This window comes from Pterocles gutturalis, unplaced genomic scaffold (assembly GCF_000699245.1).
Source record: "Pterocles gutturalis isolate BGI_N339 unplaced genomic scaffold, ASM69924v1 scaffold1601, whole genome shotgun sequence".
NCBI classification, from domain to species: Eukaryota; Metazoa; Chordata; class Aves; order Pterocliformes; family Pteroclidae; genus Pterocles; species Pterocles gutturalis.
Genome location: NW_010105433.1, coordinates 112176 through 124315, shown reverse-complemented (window position 1 = coordinate 124315; position 12140 = coordinate 112176). Strand labels below are relative to the sequence as shown.

The following is a 12140-nucleotide window of genomic DNA, read 5'->3' as shown; positions in this document are numbered from 1 at the left end:
CGATCCCTGGGGTACACCACTGGTGACCGTGGTGTAGATATTATTCATTTAAAAAAGAACTCAGGCATTGAGAATGTGATAAACTAGTATGATATTTTGGCACATTTTCCTTTAATGCCAACATAGTGACAATACTGGTGAGGAGACCCGTGGAGAATTAGGGAGCCCAGTATATATATGGGTTCCACTCTGATCCTCGCCATGGTTTTTCTGAAGGTCTTCAGCTCGGTCTGTTCAGATGAGGTTTGATGATGGGAATTATGACAGAATAAAACAGGAAGGAAAAAGTAAAGGTAAACTTGCATAAAAAATTGTTTTTATTTGCTCAGATGGTTTGGGGCAGTAGAGGTGATTTTTAAGAATGCCCTTTATGAAGTTAAGATGTCTTATATCCTGCTGGGCACTGACTTTCCCTTGTTTTGCAGAGAGAGGCTGCAGACGTTGGCAAGATTTATAAGATTCGGATAGGCCATGATGGGACAGGCATTGGGGATGGCTGGTTCCTGGAGAGCATCACGCTGAAGCGCCTTGCCGCCAAGACGGAGTCTGATAAAAAGAAGAAAAAGAAAAAAAAGAAGTCTGATGAGGAGGAAGAAGAGGAGACCAAGGCTGAAGAAGGAATGGATGTCTATACATTTGTGGCACACCGCTGGTTGGCTAAAGATGAGGGAGATAAGGAGCTCGTGGTGGAGCTGGTGCCGGATGGAGAATCTTCCCTGGAGGGTAAATATTAGGGAGAATGTGATGTGTGTGTGTGTGTGTATACAGCAGTTGCATGAAGGATGATAACCACACTGTGATGCTTTACAGGACCATTTATGGCCCCCCAACCATCTCATTGCCCCAGATCTGCAGTGAAGGTTACACCGTGGTTTCATTGATGAGCTCTGGGAGGGAACAGAACTGGTTAAACTCAGGCAGAGGATGGAGGAGACAGCCTGAAATGAGAGTATCCTAAAGGACTGCTATAGGATTCTCCAAGGCTTGTCTGGGGAACTTGGATCACAAATTCCACAAGTTACCACTGTGGCTAGGAGTTTAGCAAGTTTTAGCTGTTTATTTGGTTAATGACAAGGGCTGGAGAAAGATGGAGCCCCTCATGTTTTAAGACACGTGTGGACATTTTTACAAACTCCAGACAAAACCTTTCTTAAAGCTAACTGTGTCAGCATTTTGGGGCTATGTGTTTTCAGGGTGAGCCACAGATCTGAAGAAATATGGCTATTTCTGGGCTCCTCCTGATCTTGCCTTTGTAATTTTCCTTGCAGAGAATACGTACGAAGTCCACGTTCTTACTGGGACTGTGTGGGGGGCTGGGACGGATGCTAATGTCTTCTTGAGCATCTACGGAGTAGAAAGAGGGGACACGGGTGAGCGCCAGCTGAAAAGGTCGAATAACCTCAACAAGTTTGAAAAGGGCCAGGTAATGCATGAACTCGACGCGCTCAAGCGAGCCGAAGGCTGGCAGAGCTCTCTGTTATCATGCTGGCCATTCGTTACCGTCTCTTCTCTGGAAGGCTTAGCTGCTTCTTTCAGTTTCACTCTGAGATGTGTTTTATTTTTTAAATTGATTATTTAAAGCAAAATGCCTCAAAACATTTTTCCAGGGGAAATTGATTTGAGTAAAAAAGCTGAACACCAACTCTACATCGGAGCCACCTCTTGCATCCGCTTCCTGTAAGCATTCTGGTAATAATATTTTCTGCCAGGAATACTTGAAAACCACAAACTTAATATTGGAGAGTATTTATGAGGCAGCTCAAATATGTCAGTATTTAGATTGCAAATATGATTCTAAATGTTCTACTCAACCAGTCAGGGAATAAAAGCAATATTGCACAATTTGCTACAATTACATTATAATCCAATACAATTAAAAAACGTCTCTTGTAGATTGAATATTTGCCTTAAAACTGTTTATGAACAATTAACAAACTAGTATTATAGCCAGGAATTGTTCAAGGAATAATTTTGAATAACAAAAAAATTATATTTGAATAAAAAACCATTTGAATTTAAAAAATTATGGAAACAATAAGCAACCGTGGAAAACTTACAATCAGAAAAAAAGAGCCTCAGGTTGTTAAATAAGCTGTTAGCTGTGATTTATGAGCTTGGCACAGGTGAAACTGCAACCTGCACATGGTTCTTCATTCAGTGGGAACAGCTCCAAGCTGCAAATGTAACTCTCTCTGCTCTTGGGAGTAGAAACCCAAAGTCTACCAACAAGTTAATCACGTTAAGATGTTTAAAGTATTATGATAACAAGGAACATCCTGTCCCACTAATACAGCTAATAAATGAATCTCTTGGTTGTAATAAATGACAAAAGGAAGAAAGCCTGTGGTTTGAAATAAAGCATATGGGGGTGCACAGGAGAGCTTCTGTGGAGTCAATACATTTGTATCCAGTTCCAGATACAGTCTGGAGGAAAATACTAAGCCTGAAAGGAATGAGATGTAGGAAAGATGAGTTAAACCTAGAGGAAGCTGAAATGGGGATGAGGTAAAGAAAGAAGTGAAGAGTTGTGCATCTCCATGGCTGTCACTGCTTTGTAGGAGCCAAGCACGAGTGTTAATGGGAGAGCTCACAGCTCTTGTAGTTACTTTAGCACATCCACCCAAAGAATACAAGGAGGACTTACAAACGGCTTTCTTTTTAATGGGAAAAAAAAATATTACCCTTGGCCATTTACTGCCTTTCTTTCCCCCTTTCTGGGAAACAGTCATTTGCCTCTTGCCTTGTGTGCAGGTGGATGTGTTCACCATCAAAGCCATTGACTTGGGCGAGCTGAAGAAGCTGCGGATCCGCCACGATAACTCTGGTGCTAGCCCAAGCTGGTTCCTGGAGAGGGTAGAGATTGTTGACCTCAAGGAGAGCACCACGTGAGCAGCCTGTCGCACCCTTTTGATACTGTCAGAAAAGGGGGCACGTTCTCAGGAGCCTGCAGAACCACAAGAAGGCAGAGGAGATGCAGAAGGGCATCATACTTACAGGGAGCAGGCAACTTTGGGAAGCCTTGTGATGGATGTGCTGTTATACTGAGTGTGGGGCCATTCTGGGGTACCTTTGTGGAGTTTTTTTATGTCCCAACATCTCTGCAGTCTGGGAACCAGTGGTGTTTGGAAGGAAACCTCTGCGTTTCTGTATTTCTCCTGGAAGGGACTCTCCTTCCTGAAGAAATCTGTTTGCAGAGCCTACACTCATGTTTCCTTTCAAGGCTACACTCTGGAAGTCCCTAGCCTCCCATTTTGTTTGTCTTTTGTACCTAATGCAAAGATCTGGGCCAAAACCAAACCCTGATCTAAGCAAACTCCCATGAACTCTAGTGGGAGGTGTCCCTGCCCATGGCAGGGGTGTTGGAACTCCGTGATCTTTAAGGTCCTTTCCAACCCAGACCATTCGACGATTCTACTATTTTTACAAACATCGGGGTGAGCAAAGCCCAACCTGTTAGAAACCTGACATCCAGACCTGCCTCTGAGCTGGGGCATGCTTGAAGCCACATCCTTAAAAGCTGCCCAGTGCTCTGGTGGGTGGGATTGCTCATAAGGACATCAAGATGGGTCCACTCTTCATAAACGTAAAACACCTGGGAGATCGGAGGTTGCTTCGAGTTATTTAAACTGGGGTTGAAAACTAACAGGAATCAATCATATGCTCGCTAGCCTGTTTATGGATTTAGTTCCCACAAAAATATACCAAAGCTCGAGAATGAAAACAGATGTATTTGTTAAGCTTTGAGTAATTTTGTTTTCTTTAAGTAGCCTCTGATCTCTGCTTATTTCTGTTATTAAAGCCTGTGAAGTCCTGTGTAAGCACTGGGTGCTGCTGTCATTCTTGTAGGTATTATTTCCCATGCCAGCGGTGGTTAGCAGTTGAAGAAGATGACGGTCAGATTGTCAGGGAGCTGGTCCCAGTGGATGAAGCATTTGTAAAGAAAGATTCGGAAAATGATGGCCAGTCTCTTGCAACGCTGGGCCTGGAACAGAAAGGTTTATGTTAGCCTTGTATTTCTTCCAGTTTGGGGTTGGAAAGGAACCAAGTTATTAGCTGTGCTGAGGGTATTAGCAGGGCTGTGAGTAATTCTGCCCTGACCACGAAGTTCTCAGGTGTGGATGAAGTGTGAAGTGCATGTCAGACAGCAAGGAGTAGACACTCCTCATGTTTAGGGATTTAATCATCTGGAAAGATTGGACCCAAAGTGAGAAAGCTAGGGAGACGGATAACATGTTCAGTCATCATCTCTCAACTGAAATGCACGTTTGATGCTAATATCTAAGGCATAAATCCCAGCCCTTTCCCATCATGGACTGGAATATTTAAATGTTTCAACATGAAACCAAAGAGATAAGATGACCAGAGAAAGGGAAGGGACATAAATTTATTTCGCTTTCCATCTTGCTGCTCGTGTTCGTTGTCCTCTGAAATAACTTGGTCTCTCTTGTTTGTAATTTTGCAAAGTAACCACAGAGCAATGACGTGCTCCTGGGTCTGATGCTGAAAGGTGCTGAGAACCCACCACTTCTGCTGCTGTTAAACTCCTTCCTAAGTCCCTCCTCAGATGCTTTTGTATACATTAATATTTTCCACAAATTGTATAGCCAACAAATTTCTGCAAATTGTTTATCCCTTTGGTTCAGGAGGACTTTCTGGCTGAGGAGCATTATGGAAACGTGTCTAACTATGGAAGAAAGGTGCTGGTTTGGAAATCTTGAGTAGGTTTTTGCAGCACAGTGAAGACTGTATTAGACTTTTCCACTATTTTTATGAGTCTACTGTGCTTGTTAGATGATGATGTGATAGAAACCTCCCTAATGATGCTATTGGGAAGGGTGTGTTCGTGAATAGGAACTGTATATGTCAAAGCGCACATACCTTCTGGTATGTGTTATATGCACATACATTATCTGGTGCTATTAGAATAAAGGGGTAGTGGAGATTTTAATGAAATAGTATAGGTAAAGGTAGCTTTGAGGAGCCCTAGAGGTTTCTAGGAAGCAAATGGGAAAGGTTGAGCACATTTCTTATCTGTAGATATGCTGACAATGTACAGAATGTCTGGAGTAGCAAAAGACCCTGCAACCAGACAGCCCAGCTCACCCCAGGAGCTGCTGCAGCATATGGCAGGAATTAGAGATTACAGCGCAGCTGCCATCGGTCAAAATAAAACACAAAGCAAAACACATGCATTGAAAAGTAGAGTGAATTCCTGCTCTGACTTCACACTCTTAAATTAAGATATTTTATCTGACAGCTAAATCAACAACATACACTGTGAAAGTGAAAACTGGGGACAAGAAGAATGCTGGGACGGATGCCAACGTCTTCATCACTCTCTATGGAAGTAAAGACGATACAGGTATGGCTTCATGTGAATGGAAAAGGATAGCACCTCACTGCTGGATACCTGAAAAGACAGGTCATGGTTTCCTTTTGTTTCCTCCATACCCGTTTCTTACCCCTTTTTAGAACAACTTTGTGTTCTCACTCTCTCTACATCGTGATAGCTGGGGGCACGCCACCAGCTGCTGTAAATCACTGTCAGACTGTGCGGTGCTGATTCACACCAGCTGCCGATCTAAGGGCCTTAATTTCAATTATAGAAACAGCGCAGTTGACTAGGACTTACATTACCGAGTGGTGAATGCGGTGAATTGCTTCCCTCAGCAGTGAATCAGCATGCTCCCGAAACACAGCTCTCCTCTGCCTCTTTGAGTGGCACAGAAGGATTTTAATCAGCTGATGAGCAAACCCTCTTGGAAAGAGCCGAGCTGTGTGTGCAGTGACTTGGATGCTTATGAGAGTGACAGGGAACTGATGGGTAGGACCCAATTCTTTAGCTGAGAACACGGCACAAGAGCATCCTCCCTGTGGCACTGCCAGGGGATCACTCAAGAAAGGAATTATGTACGTTTTGGGTGTTGATACAGATTTGGGTTCAGAGGGAGGGAGGAACAAAGCTCAAGATGAGATGAAAAGCCATTTTTTATGTTTTAGCCACTTCACCTGTTCCTCTGTTGACATGCCCAGAGGATTTGTTTCACATGCTGAACAATGTCCTTTTGCATCGCCACAACAGGGATAGTCAGCCTCAAGGCCTCCAAGACGAACAAGAACAAATTTGAGCGTGGGAAGGTAGATGAGTTCACAGTGGAGTCTGTGGACATTGGAGACCTGAAAAAAATCAAGATAGGCCATGACAACAAAGGTAAGACAATCTGCTGTGTAATGTAGTGTTTCTAGCGCCTTGGGCACGTTGCTGTATAAAATAACCTGCCTCCAAGACCCCAAATGTAATTTACCTTTTGGTGACAGATCCTTGCTGTCACTTTGGCTGTTGCTGCTCCTATCTTTACTGCTAAAACCATTCCCATGACTGTGGCAATATTGGCACAGTGGTGGCAACCTGCAGGTACCTCTCTCTCTGTAAGAGGCTCTTTAGTTTTGCAGCCTCATCTCTAGAGAGATTTCCCGTATATCACAAAACCTGGTAGTTTTTCTTGTTCCACATGGGATCTATAGACTTGTCTTGTTTCTTTTCTCAATATTTTTGTTGTTTTCATCATCAAGTGCTAACCTCTTAGACATAGATGTGTCTTTACTTAAAACCAGGGGAGCGGTGGGAAGACATATGGATTCCTTCCCTAAGGGGCACCCCAAAGGGACATGTTTGTTGATAACTCCTCTGTCTTACTATAAAGGCAAATTAATCCAAGTGATGGAGTAATTAGCACTTCCCCATGCACATCTTTAACCCAATGCATATAGAAATGTAAAGCACACTAGCGCAAACCTGGTCAATCACTTGCAATCACCTTTACGGTATCTATTCTATTTTTTCCATTGTCAAAAGAGAGGAAGATTTATTTCTCAGAGGTGTGGAATGCAATGATTCATTTGTTGTTGTCTATAAAGGCTTGAGGGTTTATTCACTGTTATCTCTCCAACCACAGGTAATTCAACTGGCTGGTTTCTGGAATGGGTGGAGATTGATGCCCCATCCCTGGGACAGTGCCTCAAGTTCCCTTGTGGCCGTTGGCTGGATAAATCAGAAGATGATGGAGCCATTGAGAGAATGATCTTCCCTGCAGAACTGCAGACAACAGAATATATCCCATGTGAGCTGCATGTCATTTCCCCAGGATAACACCCATCATTACAGAAGATAAAATCTCACTAGCTCATGCAGTTTTATAGGCTTGGCCTCTCCCTTGAATTGACTTTGAAAAATTTATAAATACAGCACATGCCAGCTATTCCAGTTACTACAAGAAGGTTCCTGTGGGTAGTCTAGCCTAACATTTCCTGTATTTCCCAAATCAGAGAGTCATTAGAAGCCATGTGGCTGTGTACAATAGAGTCTTTTTGCTCCCTCTGGCCCTTTCATCTCCAAGTCCTGAGCCCATTCCAAGATGTCTTCCTTGTCTCCAGTTTCCGTTTGTTCTTGTTCCATTCTAATATTGCTGTTTCTATTGTCAAAGCAAACACTTTGGTCTTGCTTCCAAGCCTTGATTATCCCAGCGCCTTTGGCATTGTACACCCCTCTCTTGCTGAAAGACCCTCTTCCAGAATTTCTTCAGCATGATGCTCTTCTGAAAGCATTGCAGCAGTCTGACTCTTTTAATGTTTTCCAATTTTTTCCTTACTCTTCACTTCACTCCCTTCTAAATTAACATTTGGGGTAAACCCAGTGTGTTTTGGGAGCTCCTTCTGAGTACTAAGCTAATAATTTTCAAGTCTGCTATGGCACCTCAAACTCTTCTCTTCAGGCAACTTCTTTTCCTGTCTCCAGAATGCTGAGAACCAGATAACATGGCTTTCTTGAAATAAATGACTGGAAACATTATTTTCCTTATTTTGTAGCCCTCTCTTTCCTTTTTCACATGTGTGTCCTTGACCGTGTGCAGGGGTCCCACAGCCCTGGGACCATGTTTGGTTTGCCCCTCCTTGATCTGCCTCATTTCAAGTTGTTGGCAAATGTTTCCTGGCCCACCTTCAGGGGACTATCAAAATTGCCTTTTCCCTTTGTTAGGTTGGATGTCACAATGATGAGGGACGAAGTCTGGAACCTAAGAGTTGATTTACACCCCATGCTCTGCTAGGTGCTTCCTAGGTCACTACGGAGCAATAATAAGTTATTCACATCAAAGCTGTCTCATGGCATCCCTCATTGTATGCATTGAAGGTATCAAAAGCCTTCCCTCCTGCAGTTCCTTATTTAGACATCAACAGCTGGAGCTGTCCAATCTCTCTTTTTCTGCCTCAGTTTCCTTCTTCATAAGTAGTTGTGAGAACAAGTACACAGAAGACTAGCAACTGCTTTGGCTCCTCTTTTTTACTGTCATTAAAGGTCTCTTTCACACTGGCTGATCTACCCTCCGATGTCCAGATCCTCACATTCTGCAGTCTATAAGCTAAAATAATCTTTATTCTCAGAGGACCTGCTAACGTCATCTCTTTGTGCCTCCCTCATGCATTGACCAAACTGTTTTTTATTTCTCATGTCTTGTTTTCTTTATCTAGACTGCCTGGAGCACAGGAATGCTTACTCATTGCTCTCTTCCTCACTTTTTTTCAGTCAACTGGAAGACATAACAGTCTTTATGTTTGAAAAAAAAAATTGATAGATAATGTGAAAAAAAAAAGATAGATATAGTTAATGTGTTCATAAGAGTGAATATAACCCAGAGACCTTGCATGTGCTTCTCATCAGGTTTTTCCATTTTATCCCAGTTGATATATATTTTGATGCAGATGTTGACTATGTAATTTATTAATATCCTAGTTTATGCCAAGGATTTAGGAGTTTCTAGCATTTGAGTGTAGATTTCATATAAACCTGAATTTTGTCAGCAGTCCACATTCAGCATTTGAAAATAGTTAAGCCTCTCTGGCAAAAAAATGTTGCACCAGACTCGGTCTCAGCTTAGGCTGTTTCGCCACTTAAGCCGTTTCCCACTGTGCTATTTACCGCATTCCGCTTTCCTAACTCTTAACCTGGGGGCTTCAGTCTGCCAGAAGTAACTAAAAAGGTTTGATTTGTCTTAGGACGACTCGTGCCAAAATCGTTCCGCGCAGAACAAGCGATGAAAACATGTCATCGGCAGCCCAATTAAAACCGTGCCTGTGGGGACACAACTTTGAAAGTGCCATGTGAATGAAATGGGAGCCTGACAGCTGAAAGTTGTGCTGCTAGCGACCTTGTTACGGTGCCGCTTTGCTGATTCAGTTCTAAGCTGCCGTTAATGTTCCAGCAATACAAGCAAGCGCTGTGGACTTCAGCAGAGATAATTTTTAATTCATAATGCGTAGCATGTGATTTTTGGTCTCCAGGATTATTTTTTTTCCCCTCCTACATATTGGAGAAACTATTCCAGATTACCTGCAGCACAGCAGAGCAGATTTCGTTGGGTTGGGCAGAAAGAATATTAAGTACCTCCAGGCTGACTTCTCTGTAGAGGAAAACTTCTTCATCCCTGTTCTCCCAAGAGCTGTATTTAGAGAGCCAGGGTTTTTAATGAATGATTAGTCCCCAATACGCATAATCAGAGTTATTCCAGCAGTAACAGACGTAGTGCCAGAAACCTTCTCTCTACCCTAGCTGAGATGCTGAAGCTGAAATATAACGCAAAGTGCTCTAATGGAAATAGCAAAGACACAGCGTAGGAGGATGCAGACGACAAGCAGCTGAGAAGGTTGTAGTGAGGGATGGAAATGGTGGAAGCTGGTGGTGGATGGGAGAGTCATGGCCAGGAGTAGATCCTGGTGACAGTGCTGGGTGGTGAAGGCTGTGCTTACCGATAGCGACATGCACTACAGGGATTGTGCCCCAGTCTTACCTGGCATTTTCCACCTCTAGATTTCAGAAAGGGTTTAAAAGAGATAGGGATGGGGTTCAAGTTGCCAAATGGCGCACCTGAATTAACATGTCCTCATGGCAGTGGAGTGTCTGAGTTCCCGTTACCATCCATAAGTGTTTGGTCATTCATAGATGGTGGATTTGGAGAATGATTCCTCTAACCCTGAGAAAGATCTCTGCATTTGCTTGCCTGACTCTTCAAACTGCGTTGACTTTAGTGGTTACATCTGGAGATGTGCACACCTATTTGATGTGCAGGCTTCTGAACATAGGTCCCTGTGAGCTAAACACCATCTCAACTTGGAAATCAAGGTGGGAAGTGACTTGACTAAGGACATTCAGGAGCCAGGAATGGAGCCCCAGTCTTATTCCTGGGTCAGTCTTATTCCTGAGGAACTCAGGACTGAGAAGCTGTGAAGGTAGAAAAGGACAAAAGGTGGCATCAGATTTTGGGGTCATGGAGCATTCTGGAGAAACCAAGGGAATAGAACAAGGAAGTATTTAGGGGCTTGATCCTTACTGCCCTGTGTTCGCCAGTGATCTGATAGTAATTTACACTGTTTGCCTTGGTGTTAGGGAGGAAGTGGTAGTAAGAGAAAACTAGATCAGAGTGGACATCAGAGGGTTTTGTTTATTTTCCTTACGATTGACTTTTGTCACTTGTTTAGTAAGGAAAGTCATAGCTTTTTTACCAACAAGGTTATCTTGAATATTTATATATGGCTTCCAGTTGGCTTAACTTCATCCATCTGCCTAGTTGCTCAAAAAATTAATGAATTAATGTTTTGCTTTAAGACTTGAGCTGTTGAAGTAAATCCTTTTTGCATAACTTTAGATGGCAGGTATAAATATACCAAGAGCTTTCTGATCATGTGATTAACCCTAAAATCTCAGTAAGTGAACATGCATCAAGGTCAATCTACCTTATAGGGTTAAAGGAAATTCTAATTAAAACGATAACTAAATGACCACAAGTGTGTGATTCCTACCCTCTCCTCTCTAACTGTTGAGTTTTCGAATCCAGATTTATTTTCATTAAAATGTTCTTAGGAGCGTTGGTATGCTGCTTACTAACTTTGTTTTAATTTTCTGCCATTTCCTAATTTAGTTGTTCCTTACGAGATCACGGTCTACACCAGTGATATCTTTGGAGCTGGCACGGATGCAGACGTCTTCATTGTTCTCTACGGAAGCGATGGGATCTGCACTCAGCAGAAGTCCCTGTGCCTCAACAAGAGAGAGCAAAGGATGTATTTCGAAAGGAACTCGGTGAATCAGTTCATTGTGGAGGTAAGATCAAAGATGCTCGCTGTCATCTTTGGTTGCCCTGAGGAGCCTAAGAAGAGAAGATGGAGTGAAGTGGGAATTTTTGTTCTTTCAGAGAAAGCTATTCCGTTCTTTTACTTGAGAAAGTGGGTTCAAATCTCCTTGCTGCAACAGACTTGCTGTGTCCTGGAGCAGATCTTTTTTCATTGACCTCCAGTTAGCAGCAACTCAAAGTTATAACATATAATAACATATCAGCAACTCAAAGTTATAATATATAATAACATATTCCATTATATTACTCATATTTTGTATAACATATACATATGAGTTTGTGAGAGGCAAAAATATAGGCAGCCCTACTCTGGCCTGTCCTTTTGGTACTGCTTCTCATCCTCACCTTCCCTCCCTGGATGCAGCCCCAACACTGACTTTGTAGAGGGCCTTACAACCTTCCCTGTGTTTTGAGTTTGTTTTTGTAAAATAATTGAAGGCAAATCTTAAACGAAGCTTTTTAACAAGTTAAAATGCTTGCATACATGTTACATGACATGAATTATAAAATGAACCCCCAGTGTGATTCCTTAAAAACAAAGACCAAGACTTATGTTGGTGGAGCTTCCAGACAGTTTTTCATAATAGAAGTTGCATTAATCCGTAGGTATAAATCTTAAACTGAGTGTTACTGTTATTTCTTTATTCCATAAGATTTATTTGAGGTTCGGCAGAATCTGAAGCATCAGTACTTTTCTTAGATGGAGTGAGTGAAAAGGCAGTTTGTTCTCCAGATTTATAACATCGTATTAAACTGTCCCCAAACTTCGTTCTCTCTTCATCAGTTCCTCTTGCTGCAGGAGATGGAGACGAAGCAAAACATATTTTTCTTTCACCTACTTGTGTAGAGCCACAATTTGGAGTTCAACAGACCTTAAAAACAATCTGAGTGTCTCAGGAAATACAAACTGAGATTCAGCCATTTGTTTTAGAGTTTTTAACTGTCCCTAACTTTTCT

At 42.4% G+C, this 12140-nt stretch overlaps 1 protein-coding gene across 1 annotated transcript in view; it reads left to right on the top strand.

Annotated features, from left to right (window-relative positions):
• Nucleotides 1–425: 425 nt before the first annotated feature.
• Nucleotides 426–12140, top strand: part of LOXHD1 (lipoxygenase homology domains 1) — a gene marked incomplete at its 5' end in the record, with an annotated part of 69990 nt that continues 58275 nt past the window's right edge. The window contains 8 exons of the mRNA XM_010087391.1: nt 426–723; nt 1269–1423; nt 2752–2885; nt 3847–3995; nt 5258–5362; nt 6083–6211; nt 6957–7121; nt 10971–11152. Coding sequence (XP_010085693.1) covers nt 426–723; nt 1269–1423; nt 2752–2885; nt 3847–3995; nt 5258–5362; nt 6083–6211; nt 6957–7121; nt 10971–11152 — 1317 coding nt within the window. The remainder of the gene's footprint in view (nt 724–1268; nt 1424–2751; nt 2886–3846; nt 3996–5257; nt 5363–6082; nt 6212–6956; nt 7122–10970; nt 11153–12140) is intronic.